A 22,243-nucleotide genomic window follows, 5' to 3' on the forward strand; every position below is an offset into this window, starting at 1 on the left:
TATATCTGCAGAAAGCTGGTCCATAGTGCAACAGATCTAGCAGCCTTAGTCTGAGAACAGAGATTTGTTGCACCAATGTGCAGAATAACCTTGGGTAATTACCTAGAGTATTTGATGCCCTATTGTCAAATATTTAAAAGGAGTACCCTTCCCAAAGTAGACACCATTCCATCTCAGAACAATGTTTGTCTTCCATCTTTCAGATTAATTTACAAATTTAACAATAAATATTCCAGGAGTTTAAATAATTAGCACCAGCTCTCCGGTAAAATCTGAAAATGTTTAATTGAACTAAAAGAGAACTTACCTTACACATCCGTCTGCAACATTAGGCACATACAAGGTAATGTGAATAGGAATTTGACAACTTGTACGCAGTTCGGCCATGGCGCGAAGAGCCTCCCCTTCATTGCGTGGAGAAGTCACCTTTGTGCATCCTAGGTAGGTTAACTTGTTGAACAGCACGCTCTCCTCTTCCTCGGCAGTGGGCGACGCACCCCTCAAAGCGGGCAGCTCTGCTGAAAGTGTTCATATATTAAGATCACTCACAGCAGTTAAAAGACACATCATACAACAACAGACTCCTGACCTGCAGTACACCTTCTGGAGACAGAGGCAAAATGCTATAAATGGAAGTTATTCATCAAAAGATTGAGGTCAATGCATTTTAACAGTGTACACTGCATTGATGGTAGATATTGGCAAAAGATCAACCATACTAGAAAAACTTTAAGCGTTTAGGAAAGAACTGCAGATGCTGGTTTAAATCGAAGGTAGACACTAAATGCTGGAGTAACTCAGTGGAACTGAAGACCGATCACCACCTGAAAAGTCACCCATTCCTTCTCTCCAGAGATGCTGCCTGTTCCGCTGAGTTACTCCAGCATTTTGTGTCTAACTTAGACAAACCTTAATATTTTGGAGCATTGCCTGGACTGGAACAGCCAACCCAAGTCAAAGATGGCAAAAGCACATAAAGTGCTGGGGTAACTCAGCAGGTCAGGCAGCTTCTCTGGAGAAAAATGGATAGGTGACGTTTCGGGTTGAGACCCGTCTGATGGCTACATCCATGAGACATTTTGTGACCTGGATTTAGTCACGTTGGCAGAAACGAGGCCTTCTCCATCTTGCGTCATACCAGCCACATTCCTCCCTTCAAGATCTGAGAGGACAGCTGGCTAGGAACACAGATTATGATCAGAAGATGGAATAAAACCCAAAATGTAAATAACCTCTCTTTATTTTGAAGTTTGTTTCTTTTACACACTGCTGGAGATAAACAACCAGGAGGAAGATTTTTATTAGAAGTTCAAGGAACGGAGCAGAGCAGCCAGATGATACTCCCAAAGTTGTTGCAATAATACAGGGTGATGATGTTGTAGTCTGTGGCCTATTAGAAAAAACAGGCAGACAACCGAATTCGTTTAACCTCTTTATTCTACTCACCCAGGTGGGGGAGAGTCTAGAAACCGAAGCGTTTAGAAACACTCAGGAAGCTAGTGTAGTCTCTCTCCCCGAATGCTAACAAAAACACACATTTTATACCCTTAATACATGTGCCAGTACATTTCCGTTGCTACCTTATATGGCAAGTTTTACAATGTCCTATAAATCTTTATGTGTCTTTCGGGACTTCCATGTCCGTTGTGTCCATCGTGACCTCTTCTTTCTTGGGAACAAAGGGCAGTCCATATGGCAAGATGTTCTTCTTAACACTTCAAAGGATGGCTAACCATCAAAGCCTTAAAGCCAGTTGCCCATATCAAAGGATACCCTTAGCCATAAACCGCGCTTCCATGCTGACAACAGGATGTCCTGGCAACATAATCGAGCTGGAGCTTTTACACCTTTTTTACACCCTGCAATAAAACCCATATGGCTACATTCCAAATGTTCGCCCTTACAATAGTGTGCTCATTATTTTCATGCTGAAATTTTATGTTATATTATTTCTAAACATCTGCTTAATCCGCAAACATGCAATTATGTTGTACTGATCCTTTTGCTGCCCATAATGGAAGGTGGTGCCACAGTGATCAGTATTCAGAGGTTCTGGGTTCAAGGCGCAACCTGGAGATTCGTGCACAAAGATTGAGACTGATACTCCTTGCAACGAAGTCCATGTTGCTGATGAGCCTTTATCTGGACTACACTTCTTCCACCCTGTCCCCTGCAAAAAGTCTATTGCCTACTCCCAATTCCTCCGTCTACGCCGCATCTGCGCCCGGGATGAGGTGTTTCACACTAGGGCATCAAAGATATCTTCATTCTTCAGGAAACGGGGCTTCCCCTCTTCCATTATAGATGAGGCTCTCACTAGGGTCTCTTCTACATCCCGCAGCTCTACTCTTGCTCCCCCTCCCCCCATTTGTAACAAAGACAGAATCCCCCTCGTTCTCACCTTCCACCCCATCAGCCAGCGTATCCAACAAATCACCTACAACGGGACCCCACTACTAGCCACATCTTCCCATCCCCTCCCCTTTCTGCGTTCCGCAGAGACCGTTCCCTCCATAACTCCCTGGTCCACTTGTCCCTTCCTACCCACACCACCCCATCCCCAGGCACTTTCCCCTGCAACTGCAGGAGATGCAACATCTGTCCCTTTACCTCCCCCCTCAACTCCATCCAAGGACCCAAACAGTCTTTCCAGGTGAGACAGAGGTTCACCTGCACCTCCTCCAACCTCATCTATTGTATCCGCTGCTCTAGATGTCAACTTCTTTACATCGGCAAAACCAAACGCAGGCTGGGCGATCGTTTCGCTCAACACCTTCGCTCAGTCTGCCTTAACCAACCTGATCTCCCGGTGGCTGAGCACTTCAACTCCCCCTCCCACTCCCAATCTGACCTTTCTGTCATGGGCCTCCTCCAGTGCCATAGAGAGGCCCACTGGAAATTGGAGGAACAGCACCTCATATTTCGCTTGGGCAGCTTGCAGCCCAGCGGTATGAACATTGACTTCTCCAACTTTAGATAGCTCCTCTGTCCCTCTCTTCCCCTCCCCCTTCCCAGTTCTCCCTCTATCTTCCTGTCTCAACCTATACCCTTCCTTTGTCCCGCCCCCCTGACATCAGTCTGAAGAAGGGTCTCGACCCGAAAAGTCACCCATTCCTTCTCTCCTGAGATGCTGCCTGACCTGCTGAGTTACTCCAGCATTTTGTGAATAAATACCTTCGATTTGTACCAGCATCTGCAGTTATTTTCTTACACAGCCTTTAAGCCAGAGACTTTTCTGTACTCTGGTGGGAGCAAGAGATCTAACATAATCTGGAAGTCGATATCTTTCATTCCATACTTTTAAAAATGGTTTATCCAGAAAATTATCACAATGCTGTTTATGGAAAATTGCTGTGTAAATAGAAAAGCACTGTATAAATACAAGTCTTTCTTTTGCAAGTGGTGTCTTAGGAGATGTTGGACCTCCAATGTCCAGGAGTTTGAAGTGGAGCTTGGATGTTGATGAAGGCCAAGCTATAGTCAATAAACTATAAAAGGGTGGACCCGTTGGGCCCCAAACCTCTCCTGCACTGGTCTAGCACCCTTCCCTCTCCCACTCCCTCCTCCCCCATTTTCCTACGACTTCACCCCTTCCTCCCCCCCACCCCACTCACCCACTTCACATAAGCAACAGCAACAATCATCTCCAGCAAAAGACAGTCTAAATACATCCCTTGATACCATCAAATGATCCCCTACTATTAGTATTGTGTTTGTAACAATTGAACCACCCACACAAATACTGTGGTTTTTCTAGGTCAAAGCCCAGGCATCCAGCAGCACAACTCAACTCCCAACATCAAACAATTCCACCAGCTACAAGGACAAGACAGGAATGTGAGAAGAATCACTCCTGTATCCTGGATATCTACCACGGGAATTGACCGCTACCAACTTATCTGCATTCTACATACCACCCTGAGCTAATACCAATGTGGCACTGGATCAATTATGCTCAGTCGTCAATTATCTTCAGACAGCAAACATGGTTGCCCTCTTCATCATCGCTAGCGACTTCAATCAAGCTAATTTCAGGAATGTACTCCCCAACCACCACATTTCAATGCTGGTGGAAGGAAATCACTTTTTTAATCAAAGTTGTTGTTGCATAAGGAGCAAATAAGTAAGATGATAATTGCTGTTAGAAGCAGGTTATTTGAGGGGAAAGGAACATCAGCCAAGTGGGATGCCTTTAAAAGTGTGATGACAAAAGCTCAGGATACGTACGTCCCCGTTAGAGTGAAGGGCAAAGCAAGCAAATGTAAGGAAGCTTGGCTGACGAGGGAAATTGAGACTTGCAAAGTAGATGATTTTCAGCAAGATACAATAAGTATCACTAATAGTAGACATGTCTAATAACTGTCTTTCTCAACAACTATAATTCTTCAGAGATGATCATATCTAAATGCTGAAGGTAGGCACAAAGTGCAGGAGTAACTCGTCGGGTCAGGCAGCATCTCTGGAGAAAAAGAATGGGTGACGTTTCATGTTGGGACCCTTCTTCAGACTTAAAGTAGGAGGTGGGAGAGGAGGTAAAGAGCTGGAGGCGAGAAAGGAACAGAACCAATCAGGGCCAGCCACCAATGACCAGGTAGGGCGTTGCCTTGTAGGTCCATTGTTGACTAGACAAGGTGTGATCTCAAGAGAAACAATGCAGAGAACTGTGGAACTGGTAAAACGACTCATACTGTTGACACAGTGGATGATAGGCAAGTTTCTCACCCAGGAGCTGCCCTGCACCATATTCTTATTGTCAGTGTTGAATGTAACCACTCAAGGTTATTGGGTTGCATGACAGTGCACACTTAAGCATGTATCCCAAGATGCATGAGAACATGTTCTTACTCATGCTAGCCTCAGCAATGGAATCAAGGGGTTGACTTTCTATAAAATTGAGTTTGATCTCTTTATAGGAACTTCATTGCTGCCAATAAACCAAAGTGAACATGAAATTTGGTTAACTTCTTTCTATGAAGAGTCTTTTGCTGAAGGAAAGCAGAGCAAAATGCACAGCACTGTTCAAAGGCATTCTTTGTTAATTGTACCCAAATCATCTCCTTCCTGATTGTGAAACACAGGAGGCATGCAATAACATTGAGAACAATGTTACATGAAAGTGAGTAAAGATTCAAACAAGTTTTAAATTAAACATATTTGTAATAAAACTCTCTCAAATAGCTGTAATCCCACGTTGCTATCACTTGTGCAACAAAGGTAATTAACACTGATATGCTAAAAATATTGGTATTTCTTCAGAATGATCACTCTGTCATAAAATGTCTGCAGGATATACTTCTCTTTCTTTCTCTATTCAGTGGTATTTCCAGGTTATTATAGAATGACAAATTACTGGCTGCTGAAATCTACACCGAATGAACTGTTAGAAGATTCTATAAAGATTCAGAGTTGAACTCTGAAAGCTCTTTTAGAGTCAGGAAATATACATCAAATATTAAAACTGTTCAATTATTTTCATCCTTCTATGTTTACGATAACGATACAATACTTCATTCAACCCCGGAGGGAAATTGGTCTGCCGACAGTCACAACACACAAGGAGCACAAAAAAAATCACCTTGAACCTCATTCCATCTCACCCAAAATGAAGTACCCTAACATGGGGGAGTTATAACAAACAGGGATTGATCATTTTTTTCATCATATCCCAAATGTAATCTGGGTCATATTATTTCAGGAATTTAGTGTGGCAACACCTATGGCATGGAAGGAGGCAGGCCAGGAACTTTCAGCTTCAGGAAGGAGGCAGCTAATAACAGGCAAATGATTTTACATTCTGTGATGGTCTCGTATGGAGTCAGCAAAACTCTTTAAGGTTTAATGTAGACCACGTAAATAAGGTCTTGAGGGCTCTCGGCACTTGAGAAACTTCACTGCTTTAGATATAATAAAATTTAAATAATCTCATGCCAATTATTACTCAATAAAAATAAAAATTGCATTCTCAAATAAAAAATACTCTTTCACGTCAACCAGCCCCTTTCAGAAAGTTCTAAGGAGAGGGAAGGAGCTAAGAATGGAGAGCATCTATATCCACCACCTAAACTGGTTTAACACTGAGCAAGCTAAATTATGAATTAGATGAAGCACATAAAAATGATTATAGTGATTCACACAAAGCTCTTGCGATGTTGGTGATACTCTCAAGGCTCTCCAAGTCTCTCGTTCCCTTGAATGAGTTTTGATCTCAAACTTTTCCTATTTTTGATGAAAAGTCATTGACTTGAGATGTTAACACTGTTTTTCTCTCTCCACAGATGCTGCCTTACCTACTGAATATCACAATTCTGTTTATTGGCACCTTTAACAGTTCCTTAAGTGATGGACTTTTTTTAATCTTGAAAAGCTATTGATAGTGCCTCAAGAATGGTTAGAATAGAAATCCATGGCCAACTCCTTTCTGACAGAGAACAGCAGTGTGTTTCAAGAATGGTTACCATGCTCACCCCCAATGGCCTCCAAAACCAAAAGCAACCTAGGTATCCCCCCCAATCACAGACACAGACATTATTCCATCCATCCCTTGCCCTCGCTGTGACCTAAAACATGCTTGGTTTCTAATTTTCCCATGATCAAGTGCCATGAAGTGACCTGAAGCGTTAAATCTTGTTTTCTCGCCAAAGATCTCCCTAACGTGCAGAATGTTTCCAGCGGTTTGGGATTTTATTTAACCTTAAATTCAGTTGGTTACACACAATGTTGCTTTGCAGATGGCACGAATTTTCAAGAACTTGAATTTCAAGTAAACAGTCTAATCTGTGATACAACCATTCAACAATTAAGCTGAAGAGAGTTCTGTTTCAGGAAAGCAACTTCCTCTCCTCACTGAGGAAGTATACATGCAAATAATACTGAGGCCACTTTCAGGCCAGAGTGGAAGTAACAAAACAATAGGACACAGGGTGCAAAGTAGATGCACATTTCCCCTTTGCTCCGTTTACCTTCCTCAAAGTCTACCATAGATGACAAGGATCCTAATCTGCATAACATGATAACATTTTCTGCTGCAAAATAAGGCTGTCATGATATAATGTTGTTCCCCGCCCCCATGAACTGAAGTGACACTGGAGTTGGCAATATACACGGCATTGAAGTATGTGCAGGAATCTTACCAAACTTCTAATGTTATTCAGTATCAGAGAGACGATCACTTCACGTGAACATATTATTAGTAAAGTCTATGGCAGAAAGCATGCTATTTTTGGGGAAAAAAAGCCATAAGATGCTGGAGTAACTCACCGGGTCAGGTGGCATCTCTGGACAACATGGATGGGTGACATTTTGAGTCGGGACCCTTCTTCAGACCCAAAATGTCACCTATACATGTGTGAATCTGAAGAAGTGTCCTGACCCAAAAAGTCACCCATCCTTTTTCTCCAGAGATGCTGCCTGACCCGCTGAGTTACTCCAGCACTTTGTGTCTTCTTTGATATGTCACCAATCCATGTTCTCCAGAGATGCTGCTTGAGCCACTGAGTTACTCCAGCAATGTGTGTATTTTTTTGTAAACCAGCATCTGCAGTTCCTTGTCTCTCCAAACTATTTCTTGTTCCTTGCTGGCATACGTGCATCTATTCTCCGTGCTCCAGTTATATATAATCAACCCGTCTTATGCACACATCAATAAGTACTTGATTACCTTCCATTGTAGAGGAATCCAAGATTAAATGCAATGGCTTTTGCTTCAACATTTCTTCTCGGGTCCTCAGACTTCTACATCCACTCTCTCCTGCTGCTCCAGTTATTATTTCGTCTTTCTGTCCTTCCTCCAGTGCTGCCTTTAGTTGCTGCTCATCCCCATTACAAGCGATCTGGAGAGAGTGACAACAAAGTCATGCATTGCAATGTCATTCACAACATGTAGACATACATTACAATCCAATGCAATTGTTCAGTCACCGGCCACTGTAAACTCTCCAACTCTCCCACAGTCCAATGATGTATGGGTTTGTTGGTTAATTGACTTCAGTAAAGTTGTAATTGTCTCTAGTGTGTAAGATAGTTCTAGTGTATGGGGTGACCACTGGTTAGCAAAGACTCGGAGGGCCGAAGGGCCTGTTTCCACACTGTATCTCTGAAGTCTAAAGAAAAGTCTAAAGCAATTAACTTATCCAACCTGTGCTGAATCTAACTCCAACATATGGCATTAGTAGAGTCTCGAATCACAGCTGGAAAATAATTTGTGGCTGAAATCAATGCCATGCTATGTAGCTCTTGTCTTTGCAAACTGTTACACTTTCTTGAGACACTGAAGAAAGACTCATGTTCATAAGCGACAGGAGCAGAATTAGGTCATTCGGCCCATCAAGTCTACTCTGCCATTTAATCGTGGCTGATCTATCTGTCCCTCCTAAACCCATTCTCCTGCCTTCTCCCCATAACCCCTAATGCCCGTACTAATCAAGAATCTATCTATCTCTGTCTTAAAAATATACACTGACAGCCTCCACAGCCTTCTGTGGCAATGAATTCCACAGATTCACCACCCTCTGACTGCAGAAATTCCTCCTCATCTTCCTAAAGGAATGTCCTTTAATCCAGAGACTATGACCTCTGGTCCTAGACTCTCCCACTAGTGGAAACATCCTCTCCCCATCCACTCTATCCATGCCTTTACTATTTGGTAGGTTTCAATGAGGTCCCCTCTCATCCTTAAAAACTACAGCGAATTGAGGCCCGGTGCCGTCAAATGCTGAATGGAAAGCAAGCTGTCTTTTCAATGTATCTTTCTCTCAGAATGCTTACATCTCTAAGGATAAGGTGTTTTTCTGCTGCCCACCACACGATTGCAGTGCAGTAAACCTAGGTCAAGAATCAAGAGAGCCAAGAGAGTTTTATTGTCATATGTCCCAAAATGGAACAATGAAATTCTTACTTGCAGTAGCACAGTGAACACAGTATTCAATACATAATATAATAAACAAACAAACAAAAAACAAGACGTTCAAGAAGTAAAAAAAACCCAATTTAGTGCTTCAACAAAACAAAGCCCAAAATCCTAGTGCAACCCTGGTAGAGTTTCGTTGGAGTTCATAGCCTGATGGTTGATGGGTAGAAGTTGTTCCTGAACCTGGATGTTACTGTTTTCAGATTCCTATACCTTCTTACCTTAGATGTGAGGAGTGAAACGAGAGTATGGCCGGAGTGGTGTGGGTCTTTGATGATATTGGCCGTCTTTTTGAGACAGCGTCTCTAAAAGATTCCTTTGATGGTGGGGAGGTCAGTACCCCATACCTATACGCTTAACAGTATTCATGCAGTCTATGGAATTCAAAAACACTGAAAATCTGCATTTCCTGTTTATACTGCAGTTTATGCAGACTGAAACAAAGCCTGCTACGTGTGATCTGATGCAATCAAATCCCAAATGCTGCAAAGTTGAGAGTTTAAGCAAGAAGAGTTCTGGTCACAAAGAGAGACAGACTAAAGTTTTTGTTATAAAAAGGCCAGAGAAAAGTTTTTGTTCATAGTAAGCCATGACAAGAATAAATGGTTGGTTACCTTCAACGCTGGTTTTTCTTCTTCATTGGTGGAGGACGAATCCTCTGCTTGCTGAGGCACAATGACAAACTCCTCGCTGTTCACTGTGGAAACAGAGTCTGAGGAACCGCTCACCTTCCTCAAAGCAGCCTGGTCATCCATCGCATAGCAACGCACGGCAGCACCCTGAAAGAATGTAGAAAAGGATCTCTGAAAAAAGTCGTGAAACTTCACCAAAGCAGCAGCTAAATCCAATTATCAGTTAAATTAAACGATATCCAACAAATGTTCACACGTATCGGCTTCAACTGCGGTTTTCCTTGTAGCAAGACTAAATTATTGACAACACAATTCATCATACACTAAGGTTCTGAGCTGAACTGTAAAGGGGATATAGAGGAACCTCAGAGGAATACAGGCTAACTGAGTGGCTGAAGACATGGCAGGCTGAATGTAACTCAAAAAAGAAAGGGCGCCCACATCGCTTAAAGATAACTAAAACAGTGGAGTTTTTCTTAAATGCTAAATGATTGAAAGATACTTATGTTCATAGGAATCTAGGTGTCCTTGCACGTGAATCACTGGAAGTTAAAATGCAGGTACAGTGAGCCATCAGGAAGGCAAATTATATGTTAGCCTTTAATCCAGGGAGGTCCAAGTTCAAAAGTAAAGACATCTCACTGCAGCAATACAGAGCACTGGTGAGACTGCTCATGCAATATTGCGCACAGCTCTGGCTACCTAAGGAGATATAGACTGGTAAGAGGAAGTTCAATAAAGGTTTGCCAGAACGGAGCAGCACAGAGGCACAGCTGCTGCCTTACAGCGCCAGAGGCCTGTGTTTGATCCTGACTACGGGTGTTGCCTATGCAAAGTTTGTACGTTCTCCCTGCGGCCGCGTGGGTTTTCTCTGGGTGCTTCGGTTTCCTCCCACACTCCAAAGACGTACAGGTTTGTAGGTTAATTGGCTTTGGTAAAATTGTAAATTGCCCCTCGTGTGAAGGACAGAACTAGTGCTGGTCAGCGCAGACTCGTTGGCCGAAGGACCTGTTTCCACGCTGCTTCTCTGAAATAAAGTCCAAAGTAAAGTAATGATTCCTGAGATGATAGTGTTGTCCCATGAGGAGAGATTAGGCAGATCCGGCCTACACACTGGAGTTTAGTAAAATCAGATGTTAAAATAATACAATTTTTTCCAAGCCTTGACAGGATAGATGTAGAATTGACGATTTGCCTTGCTAAGTGTATAGAACCAAAGGTTAATTATCTGAAACGAGGGTGAAAGCCATTCAAGATCGGAAATAAGAAAATACAGCTACAGCCAGAGGTCAGGGGATCTTTGGAGTTCCCTAACAAAGGACCACACAGGCTCAGTCACTGAGTGCGTTCAAGGTAATGATCAATAGATTTTTAGTTAATGGAATTCAAGGGTTACAGCAGGAAAGTAGTACAGAGGTTAATGATCAGCCTTCATCTTATTAAATGTCAAGGTACGCCCGTGAGTTAGTGCATTGACATCTTGACGAAATCTGAGATACATAAAGATATGGGAAAAGAAGGTCATATGGCCATTCGAGCCTGCTCCACCATTCAGTACAAACCAAAAATCTACAGTACCTCAGCCTTGAATGCCCCAGGCCCCTGCTTGGAGCTCTGACCCGGGACCTCCCGCTTGGCACTCCACCCCAGGTTCTCAGCTGGATCTCCAACCCAGGAACTCAGCTGGAGCTCTGCCCCTGGCCCCAGCTTGGAGCTCCGACCGGGCCCCAGATGGAGCTCTGTCCTCCGCCTTGATCCCCTGCCCTGCCCCCACTTCCAGAGCACCACCCTGAGATATTTGTTTGCAGATTCTTCTTCAAAGTCTTACCCAACAATTAGACCATAAAGAGCAAGGCTTAAAGTTCGTGAGGACCACGATAAACATGGATTGTTCTGGGTTTAGATAGCTGAGGATATTTGAACTAAAGTAATTGGTTACTCTTTCCTTTAATGGATGAATATAAACAAAAGGCCAGTTTTTCTCCAATTGAACTTTTCTTCAAAGGGCAATATAAATCTATAATGAAATCTGCGAAATACTTTTTATGTTTGGACATATGAAGTTACGAAGACTGAAATCAATGCAATGTTATCAGCAATCCAGATTAGTAACCCAAATAACGTTACTAATTCTAATCGCCTGATAACAGTTATGGAATTCACATTCAGTTAATTATATTGATCTTCTAAAATGTAGTCACCATAATTTAAACAGGAAAGAGTGCAGAGAAGATTTATGGGGATACTGCCAGGACTTGAGGGCCTGAGTTATAGGGAAAGGTTGGGCTGGCTAGGACTTTATTCCTTGAAATGCAGGAGGATGAGAGGTGGTCACATGGAGGTGTATTAAATCATGGCGGGAATAGACAGTTACAGAATGTACAGTCTTTTTCCCAGGGTAAGGCAAATCAAGAACCAGATGGCATAGTTTAAACGTGAGAGGGACAAGATTTAATAGCAACTTGAGGGGCAATATTTTTACTCAGATGGTGGTGGGTATATGGATTAACAATTGCCAGAGGAAGTAGTTGAAGCAGGTCCAATAACAACATTTAAAAGACTATTGGACTGTTAGATTGGTAGGAAAGGTTTAGAGGGATATGAGTCCAATGAGTCCAATCGAGGGCAATTCTCAGGCTGTCCTGGAGAATGTCCCACTTAGATTCCATCAGCACTGATAACTCTTTTCAGAGATGAGTTTTTTAAAAGTTTATATGAAACTTAAAGCATACCCCATTGAAAATATGTAATTCCATTGAAACTGTCTTCCTATCTGAAATTATATGGAAATGCAACCTATCATAATCCTGTAGAAGGTATCACAAAATGCTGGAGTAACTTAGCAGGTCAGGCAGCATCTCAGGAGAGAAGGAATGGGTGACGTTTCGGGTCGAGACCCTTCTTCAGACTGATCAGTCTGAAGAAGGGTCTCGACCCGAAACATCACCCATTCCTTCTCTCCTGAGATGCTGCCTGACCTGCTGAGTTACTCCAGCATTTTGTGAAACCTTCGATTTGTACCAGCATCTGCAGTTATTTTCCTATAATCCTGTGGAAGATTGGAAGTTGTGTTTGATCATCTGGAATGCAATTCAGAAACCAACTTTGCAACAAAATTGTATCAAACATAGATACCAAATAGGAGAGGGTAATAAGCTGAACCTGACTGCCCAGGTTGGTCCGGATGGACCATCTTAGGCATCTGAGAAGACGCTGCATGTCCGTGAGGATTCTCTCAATCTTCTACAGAAGCGTTGTAGGTTTTTCTAATGGGATGCATCTCAGTCCAGTATGAAATCAAATCTGTTCTTAACCGCATGAACTTGCAGAGAGTGGTGATCACAGCCTAGTCCATCAAAGGCTCGACATTTCCATTCCCCCCTGCTCATCTTCACTGTGCATTATAATATACAAGAAGTATTGCTCAGGATGGCTGCCACAACGGCCATTCCATTTTCTCTCATATACATTCTCGGAAAAGATGCACAAAACTGAAAGTCCAAACATAGAGACTTAAGAATAGCTTCTTCCCCCAATGCCATTAGATTCCTGAACTAATCCCTTCTTTCAACCCCCTTGCCGGAGATGCTGACACATAACTCTACTGGAGTAAAATGTTCTGGAGTAACTCAGTGGGTCAAACAGCATCTCTGAAGAACATGGATAGGTGACATTTTGGGTTGGGACTCTTCCTCAGCATTCAGAGGTACGGGGAGGAAGAAAGCTGGGAGAGAGGAGAGGCAGGATAAAATATGACAGGTAATAGGTGGGCACAGGTGAGGGTTTTTTTTGATAGGCAGATGATTCGAACGAAGGTCAGAGATTAAAGCAGAAGATATGGCTGGCCCGCTGAGTTGCTCCAGCCCTTTCTGTCTGTTTGTGTAAAGCAGCACCTGCAGTTCCTTGTTCCTACATTGTAACTCTGCATTCTGTCATTGTATATCATATCATATCATATCATATATATACAGCCGGAAACAGGCCTTTTCGGCCCTCCAAGTCCGTGCCGCCCAGTGATCCCCGTACATTAACACTATCCTACACCCACTAGGGACAATTTTTTTTTTTTTTTACATTTACCCAGCCAATTAACCTACATACCTGTACGTCTTTGGAGTGTGGGAGGAAACCGAAGATCTCGGAGAAAACCACTTTTATTTATTTTTGTACTACTTGGACATTGCACTAAAATCGTACACCATTTTGCTGTTTTGCATTTGTCATTGTATTTATTTATATATTTATTGATCATTAATGTATACTGCTACTCTCTGAGCTTCACGCGAACAAGGAATTTCATTGCACTCTGGTGTAAAGGACAATAAATTAATTTGAATTTGAATTTCCTGCCAGTTGTTCTCCAATATCTCAATACAAATAGACTTGCAGGTGTAGAGTAATAGGAGTGGTCATTTAGTCACTCACTTAAGATTGGACATAACTGATTTGTACTTCTTTACCAGCCCTTAATTCTTAAATCTTTTTTTATTCATTTTTTGGAGTGAGGGCATCATTGGTCATGCTGAACAAAGCAGCATTGAAGGTCATGCTGAACTTCAATGCTGAACAAATTTTTAACAAATACATAGGATATGAAAGGTTTAGAGGTATACTAGACCGTGGACCCGTAGAGCCCAAACCACTCCTGCATTGGTGCAGCACCCTCTCCTCTCCCACTCCCCCCTCCCCTCTCTTCCTCCCTCCCCCCTAGGGTTGCCTCTCCTGCACTAGTGCAGCACCCTCTCCTCCCCCCCTCCCCCCTCCCACCCCTCCTCCCCCCTGGAGTTGCCTCTCCTGCATTGGTGCAGCACCCTTCCCTCCCCCACTCCCGCTCCTTCCCTCCCCCCACCCTCCCAACCCCTCGCCCCCCTCCCTCCCCCCTAGAGTTGCCTCTCCTGCATTAGTGCAGCACCCTCTCCTCCCCACACCACTCCCTCCCCTCCCCCACCCCCTCGAGTTGTGCAGCACCCTCCCTCCCCCCCTCCCCTAGAGTTGTGCAGCACCCTCTCCTTCCCCACTCCCCTCTCCATCTCCCTCTCCCCCCCCCTCCCCTCTAGGGTTGCCTCCTGCATTGGTGCAGCACCCTGTCCTCCCCCACTCCTCTCCCCCCACTCCTTCCTCTCTCCCACCCTCCCTCTCCCCTTCCCTTCTCCACCCCCCCCAGTGTTGCCTCTCGCATTGATGCAGCACCTTCTCCTCCCCCACTCCCCTCCCATTCTCCCTTCCCCCCTCCCCCACCCCCTACCGCCCTCTCCCCTAATTGTGCAGCACCCTTCCTCCCCTCCACCTACCCCCTCCCTCCTCCACCCCCCACCTCCCTCTCCCCTAGAGTTGTGCAACATCCTCTCTTCCCCCACTCCCATCTCCCCCCTCCCTCCCTCCCCTCCTCCCCCCCCCCTCCTCCCTCACTCTCCCCCTCTCCCCCTCAACCTGGTTGCATTCCACGCTCTGCACACACAGCTTCCTGGCTCACCCACGCTCTTAAGTCATATCTCACCAACACAGCACTCCACAGCACCCCCTCCTCCCTCCCCCGTCCATTCCACTTCTGGCCAGCACGCGTTACTTGATACAGCCAGCAGTTTACTCACAGTGGTGCTCGCTCACTTCCCGATTCCCTTTAAACTTTTACACGATTGACAACCAAAGCTCCAAATAACAAACCCATCCACTCACAATCTCTGCGTGGTTTTTAAAAAACTTTAAAATGTGAATAACTTTAAAAATATAATACCGATTTCAATGAAACTTCTTCCATTAGCACCAAAGGGATGATGGTGAGTAAGGTGGGCCTAAAATTGTTGCGCTGTTGTGTACCGTTTTGGCTGTAGTTCAGGAACAAACAAACAAACAAGAGTTTTAGTATATAGATAAGCCAAAAACGGGCAGATGGGACTAGTGTGGATGAAGCAGCTTCCATGTCGTATGACCTTATGACCTACAGATAAATGACACTAGAATTCATTTTCCATTTTAGAAAGTTTGATATTTCACAGACAGATATTTTGATGGACCCACTCACTTTCTTCTCCACAATAAGCAGCTGAATTCTCACAGGAACATTTACAAGACTATGGAAAACAGCAGGGGAGTGGGACAAATTGGACAGTGCTGTCACAGAGTCAGAACAGGCACCATATAATTTTGAAATTCAATAACCTCAGATCACTCTCCAAATCTGCAGAGACCATCATTTTGACTGTCATTGGTATTGAAAGATCAATGAGAACGCAGCAAAATAGCCAATTCGGCATGCTTTATGAAGACATTTTGCAAGTCATTGATTAGTGCAAAATTAAATCAAGCAAAACAATTTCAGTTATCTGATATTTTCCTGCAAAAGAGGTTTAAATGTGTTGCCATGCAGAACTGGTAAATTACAGCACTTGAAGAGAATCAAAGTCACTTTTATTAGGATGTTCACCTTGAGTTCTGAGTTTAATGAGCACACATCTACAGTCCACAACTCAATAAAAAACCTGCAATTTCCAGAACTGTAGCCTGTTGTTTAATAAGAATCATGCAGCCCACGATCCAGAAGCCTTTAACGAATAGCATATGATCAACTATAAAATAATTACCATGGAATTGAATGACAGTAATTCCTACACAATAAAGGCATTCCCAATAATCACCTCCTTTTTTTTACAAACTTGAATTAAGCATAATAAAATTAAGAGTTCAAGACCTCCAAAAATTAAGTTGCTTCACATCAACTTAATCCATGCCAAGTATGTCTGATGATCTATAAAAATAAAATGAAAATGAGAAAAGAAACAAATACATATATGTCAAGACTTGCCTCGACTCCGCCCGCTGTATGTTTTAACCAAATAACTTATTTGTAAAAAATTTCTTTCTCAGCTAGAGTTGCATTCCCTCCTTTCGGCTAAGCTGTCCTAATACAGGTACAACACTCGCATTGAACTGACAATGCAAAAAATTACCCAGTCATGCCCATTGCCCAAAAGCAAAATAAATCCAATCTTGCTAACTACTGCCCAGTCAGTCAGATAATGCTCAGCAGTGATTAAATGTATTGTTGGCATTAGTATCAAATGCCACTTACTCTCAGATAATCTGCTCACCAATGCCCACTTTGGGTTTCATCTCATAGTCATACAGCGTGGAAACAGGCACTTCGGCCCAACTTGCACACACCGACCAACAAGTCCCATCTACACTAGTCCCACCCGCCTGCGTCTGTCCCATATCCCTCTAAACCTATCCTATCCATGTACCTGTCTAAATGTTTCTTAAACATCACTCGGTTATGAAGTTCATCACAATCTTGGTCCAAACACGCAATAAATAATGAATTCTGCAGGTAAGGTGATTGCCCTTGACCACACATATAACAAGGTGCAACATCAAGGAGCACTGGAAAATCTGAAGTCAACAGACATCAAAGTGGAAAACACTCCAATGATAGAAATCAAATTTCTCAAAAAGGAAGATGGGTGTGTTATTGGAGGTCAATCATCCCATCCCCAGGAAATCCTCCGGGCAGTATCCTTGACCGAGTCATCTTCAGCAGCTTCATCAACGATCTTCATTACATCATAAGGTCAGAAGCAGAGATGTTTGCTGATGCTGCACTGTGTTCAAGGCAATTCACTACTTCTGAGAAAGCAAAGACATCCAGAACCTCTTGATGGAAGGAAGATCATTTATGAACAGGCCGAAGATGGTGGGTCCTGAAGAACACCCGCTGCTGTGTCCTGGAGCACGCGGCAAGACATAGTCATGCAAATAAATGAGTTAGGAGTGACCTGAACTGACTGCTTGAACCTGCTCCACCTTTCAAAAAGACTATGACGTCACCTCACAGCTCCAACAATCTGTTTGGTATCACTGCCCAAGTGCTCATAATTTTCCTGAGCTCCTCAGATTCCTGATTTAGTTATTTCTCGGGTGTCAACTGGATTTTCTGTAGAGGAGACTGTTGCAAGCTCCTGTTTAAATCATCTGCTAATCCTTTATTGTTCATTAGTCCTCGCACTCGCTTTGCTATAATTTTTCAAATACATAATTTCTTAGCGTCTGTTTTTATACTTCAGGATAGCTTTACCATGTACTCAAATTCTTCCTTCCTCATTAATGGGTTATTAAGCGTTAAGTAACAGGTAATGTCACAGAGGGGGAGCAGCAAGAGAGCATGTTGCTAAACGTTAAGCATGTTATTAAGCGTTAAGTATCTGTTAACCAACAAAAATACTAAGCGATTGTTGTTAGCTTATTGTGTTCAGTTCTGGGCACCAAGTCATAGGAAAGATAGTGTCAAGCTTGAAAGGGTTCAGAGAAGATTTCCTTGAAGCGCAGGAGGGGTGATCTTATAGAGGAGTATAAGATGATGAGAGGAATAGATCAGTTAGATGCACAGAATCTCTTGCCCAGAGTAGGGGAATCGAGGACCAGAGAACATACGTTCAAGTTGAAGGGGAAAAGATTTAATATGAATCTGAGGGGTAACTTTCTCACACAAAGGATGGTGGGTATATGGAGCAAGCTGCCAGAGCAGGTAGTAGAGGCTGGGACAATCTCAACCTTTAAGAAACAGTTAGACAGGTAAATGGATAGGACACATTTGGGACAGGGATATGGACCAAGCGCAGGCAGGTAGGACAAGTGAGCTGGTACATGTTATCCGGTGTGGGCAAGTTGGGCCAAAGGGCCTGTTTCCACACTGTATCACTCTATGACTCTAATGATATATTCCAAGAGCATCTAACCACCCACATTGATATTCTCTGACAAGAAACACAACTGGATCAGTCAAATAAATAGAACGGTGACAGCAGCAGGTCAAAGGCATGGTATCCTGTGGTCAGAGACACACCTCAAATTCCAAGACCTTTCCATCACCAAGACAAAGGTCAGAAGTGTGCCTCAATGGCAAATACTTCCAGGTTTAACACTATCCAGGACAAAGTCACTTCTCAATTTGCACTCCACCAGCCAATCTCTTCACCATGGACATAGTGTCACATTAGACAAACTGCCTTGTAGTTAAACGTGAAGACTGGTCCACAAATCCCAACCCCACGAGCTGGGCACCGAAGGCAAGGGAATCAGGCGCATGAGAATATCAGAACCTGAATATCAAATCCTCTACATCACTGTTGTCACCATGACACTCCCACCAGTTCCCTCACCAGGGTTAGGGTTTCCCCATATTCCTGCTCCAGGGTCAGAGGTCCCACTTGCCCCCCCCCACCCCCCACCACCCTTCCACCTGATCAGGGATCCAATCTGCTCACTCTGTGGGTTCAGGGATACCTCACTCTGCATATTTCTCGGGGGAGCCAATGGAACCACTCATGCACTCTCTCTGTGCCTGACACAAAGGACAGGAATTGTCTCTCCTGGTCGACCTCTGTCATCTCTCCAATCTATCAGTGGGAGGGGGTCTCTCCCAGACTCCGGGGATCAGGTGGTCCCCCTCCCCCTGACTCTCCAAGGGGTAGAAGGTCCCTCTCCCCAGAAGATGGGGGGGGGGGGGCTCAACTGCTCCCCCTACCTCAGGGCATAGGGTTGCACTTACTCCCTCCCTCCACAAATCTCACTCCCTCTCTCTCTGGGATGAGGATCCCACTCTCCCTCTATTTGGGGTGAGGATCCCTCTCCAGGGATGGGATGAGGATCCCACTCCCTTTCTCTCTGGGGTGAGGTTCACACCCACTCACACTGTCTAGGGGTGAGGATCTCTCTCTATCTGGAGCCCCCCCCCCACACCCATACACACTCTCTCTAGGGGTGAGGATCTCTCTCTATCTGGAGCTTCACCCCCCCCCCCACCACACCCATACACACTGTCTAGGGGTGAGGATCTCTCTCTATCTGGAGCCCCCCCCCCCACACCCATACACACTCTCTCTAGGGGTGAGGATCTCTCTCTATCTGGAGCTTCACCCCCCCCCCCCCCCCACCACACCCATACACACTGTCTAGGGGTGAGGATCTCTCTCTATCTGGAGCCCCCCCCCCCACACCCATACACACTCTCTCTAGGGGTGAGGATCTCTCTCTATCTGGGAGTGCCTCCCACACCCATACACACTGTCTCTAGGGGTGAGGATCTCTCTCTATCTGGGAGTGCCTCCCACACCCATACACACTCTCTCTAGGGGTGAGGATCTCTCTCTATCTGGAGCTTCACCCCCCCCCCCCCCTCCTCTACACACACACACTCTCTGGGAGTAAGGATCTCTCTCTATCTGGAGGTTCATCCCCCCACACCCATACACACTGTCTAGGAGTGAGGATCTCTCTCTATCTGGAGCTTCACCCCCCCCCCCCCCACCACACCCATACACACTGTCTAGGAGTGAGGATCTCTCTCTATCTGGAGGTTCATCCCCCCCACACACACACACACTGTTTAGGGGTGAGGATCCCACTCTCTCTCTCTCTCTCTCTCTAGGGGCCAGGATCTCCCTCTCTCTGGGTGCAGGCCTGTCAGTCGCAGTGAGCTGAGGAGTGTAAGGAGCTGCCACGTCCCCGGGATCCCCGTGCTGCGGACCAGCGGCTGTCCTTACCGGACTCTCCTGGTGAAGCCGCCGCCTACGTCCCGGCCGCGGCCAACATCGTCGCCACTGACACCGGACCCCTGTCTGCGCATGCTCAGTGGTCCTGGCAGCAGCGGCGCCTGGCGCGCATGCTCAGTGGTCCTGGCAGCAGCGGCGCCTGGCGCGCATGCTCAGTGGTCCTGGCAGCGGCCGCGCCTGCTCAGTGGTCCTGGCAGCAGCAACGCCTGGCGCGCATGCTCAGTGGTCCTGGCAGCAGCGGCGCCTGGCGCGCATGCTCACTGGTCCTGGCAGCAACCGCGCCTGGCGCGCATGCTCAGTGGTCCTGGCAGCAGCGGCGCCTGGCGCGCATGCTCAGTAGTCCTGGCAGAGCCACTTCCTCGAAGCTCAAGATAGGCACAAAATGCTGGAGTATCTCAGCGGGTCAGGCAGCATCTCTGGAGAGAAAGAATGGGTGACGTTTCGGGTCGAGACCCTTCTTCAGACTCAAAGTCACGGGAAAAGGAAACGGGAGAGGGATAGTGAGAGAGGGAATGCCGGGGGTACCTGAAGACGTGAGAGAAATCAATATTCATACCACTGGGCTGTAAGCTGCCCAAGCGAAATAAGAGATGCTGTTCCTCCAATTTGCCTTTAGCCATACTCTGACAATGGAGACCTGGGACAGAAAGGTCAATGTGGGAATGGGAAGGAGTGCTTACCCAGCCTCGAAACTCAGAAAGCCTTTGACAAGGTTCCACATAGGAGATTAGTGGGCAAAATTGGAGCACATGGCATTGGAGGTAGGGTACGGACATGGATAGAAAATTGGTTGAGACAGAAAGCAAAGAGTGGGGATAAATGGGTCCCTTTCAGAATGGCAGGCAGTAACTAGTGGGGTGGCTCGGTGCTGGGACCGCAGCTATTTACAATATAATTTACATTAATGACTTGGATGAAGGGATTAAAAGTACCATTAGCAAATTTGCAGATGATACAAAGCTGGGTGGTAGTGTAAACTGTGAGGAAGATGCTGTCCAAGTCACCCTGCCCCCGATGTCCAGCAGCAGCAGGGTGACTTGGACAGGTTGTGTGAGTGGGCGGATGCATGGCAGATGCAGTTTAATGTGGATAAGTGTGAGGTTATCCACTTTGGTGGTAGGAATAGGAAGGCAGAATATTATCTGAATGGTGTCAAGTTAGGAAAAGGGGACGTACAACGAGATCTGGGTGTCCGAGTGTCCCGCCCCCCACCCATTCCTTCTCTCCCGAGATGCTGCCTGACCTGCTGAGTTACTCCAGCATTTTGTGAATAAATACCTTGGGTGTCCTAGTGCATCAGTCACTGAAAGGAAGCATGCAGGTACAGCAGGCAGTGAAGAAAGCCAATGGAATGTTGGCTTTCATAACAAGATGAATTGAGTATAGGAGCAAAGAGGTCCTTCTGCAGTTGTACAGGGCCCTAGTGAGACCCCACCTGGAGTACTGTGTGCAGTTTTGGTCTCCAAATTTGAGGAAGGATATTCCTGCTATTGAGGGCGTGCAGCGTAGGTTTACTAGGTTAATTCCCGGAATGGCGGGACTGTCATATGTTGAAAGACTGGAGCGACTAGGCTTGTATACACTGGAATTTAGAAGGATGAGAGGAGATCTTATCGAAACGTATAAGATTATTAAGAGAAGGTATTTATTCACAAAGTGCTGGAGTAACTCAGCAGGTCGGGCAGCATTTCGGGAGAGAAGGAATGGGTGACGTTTCGGGTCGAGACCCTTCTTCAGACTGATGTCAGGGGGGGCGGGACAAAGGAAGGATGTAGGTGGAGACAGGAAGATAGAGGGAGATCTGGGAAGGAGGGGAAGAGAGGGACACAGGAACTATCTAAAGTTGGAGAAGTCGATGTTCATACCAAGGGGCTGCAAACTGCCCAGGGGAAAATGAGGTGCTGTTCCTCCAATCTCTGGTGGGCCTCACTATGGCACTGGAGGAGGCCCATGACAGAAAGGTCAGACTGGGAATTATTAAGAGTCTGAAGAAGGGTCTCGACCCAAAACGTCACCCATTCCTTCTCTCCCGAGATGCTACCTGACCTGCCGAGTTACTCTAGCATTTTGTGAATAAATACCTTTGATTTGTACCAGCATCTGCAGTTATCTTCTTATGATTATTAAGGGGTTGGACACATTAGAGGCAGGAAACATGT

General features: G+C 45.2%; 1 protein-coding gene across 3 annotated transcripts in view; it reads right to left on the reverse strand.

The window, feature by feature from the left end:
- The window catches only part of rabgap1l (RAB GTPase activating protein 1-like), a 252,872-nt gene extending 232,705 nt beyond the window's left edge, over positions 1-20,167 (reverse strand). For 2 of the 3 annotated variants that reach the window (XM_078407464.1, XM_078407466.1), the window contains exons 1-4: positions 20,076-20,167; positions 9,520-9,684; positions 7,658-7,829; positions 308-518 (exon numbers count right to left, since the gene is read on the reverse strand). In XM_078407464.1, coding sequence (XP_078263590.1) covers positions 308-518; positions 7,658-7,829; positions 9,520-9,660 — 524 coding nt within the window. In that variant the 5' untranslated portion in view covers positions 9,661-9,684; positions 20,076-20,167. The remainder of the gene's footprint in view (positions 1-307; positions 519-7,657; positions 7,830-9,519; positions 9,685-20,075) is intronic. The other variant, XM_078407465.1, reaches the window with a different exon arrangement.
- Positions 20,168-22,243: the final 2,076 nt, after the last annotated feature.

Source organism: Rhinoraja longicauda, chromosome 11 (genome assembly GCF_053455715.1).
Source record: "Rhinoraja longicauda isolate Sanriku21f chromosome 11, sRhiLon1.1, whole genome shotgun sequence".
Classification (NCBI taxonomy): Eukaryota; Metazoa; Chordata; class Chondrichthyes; order Rajiformes; family Arhynchobatidae; genus Rhinoraja; species Rhinoraja longicauda.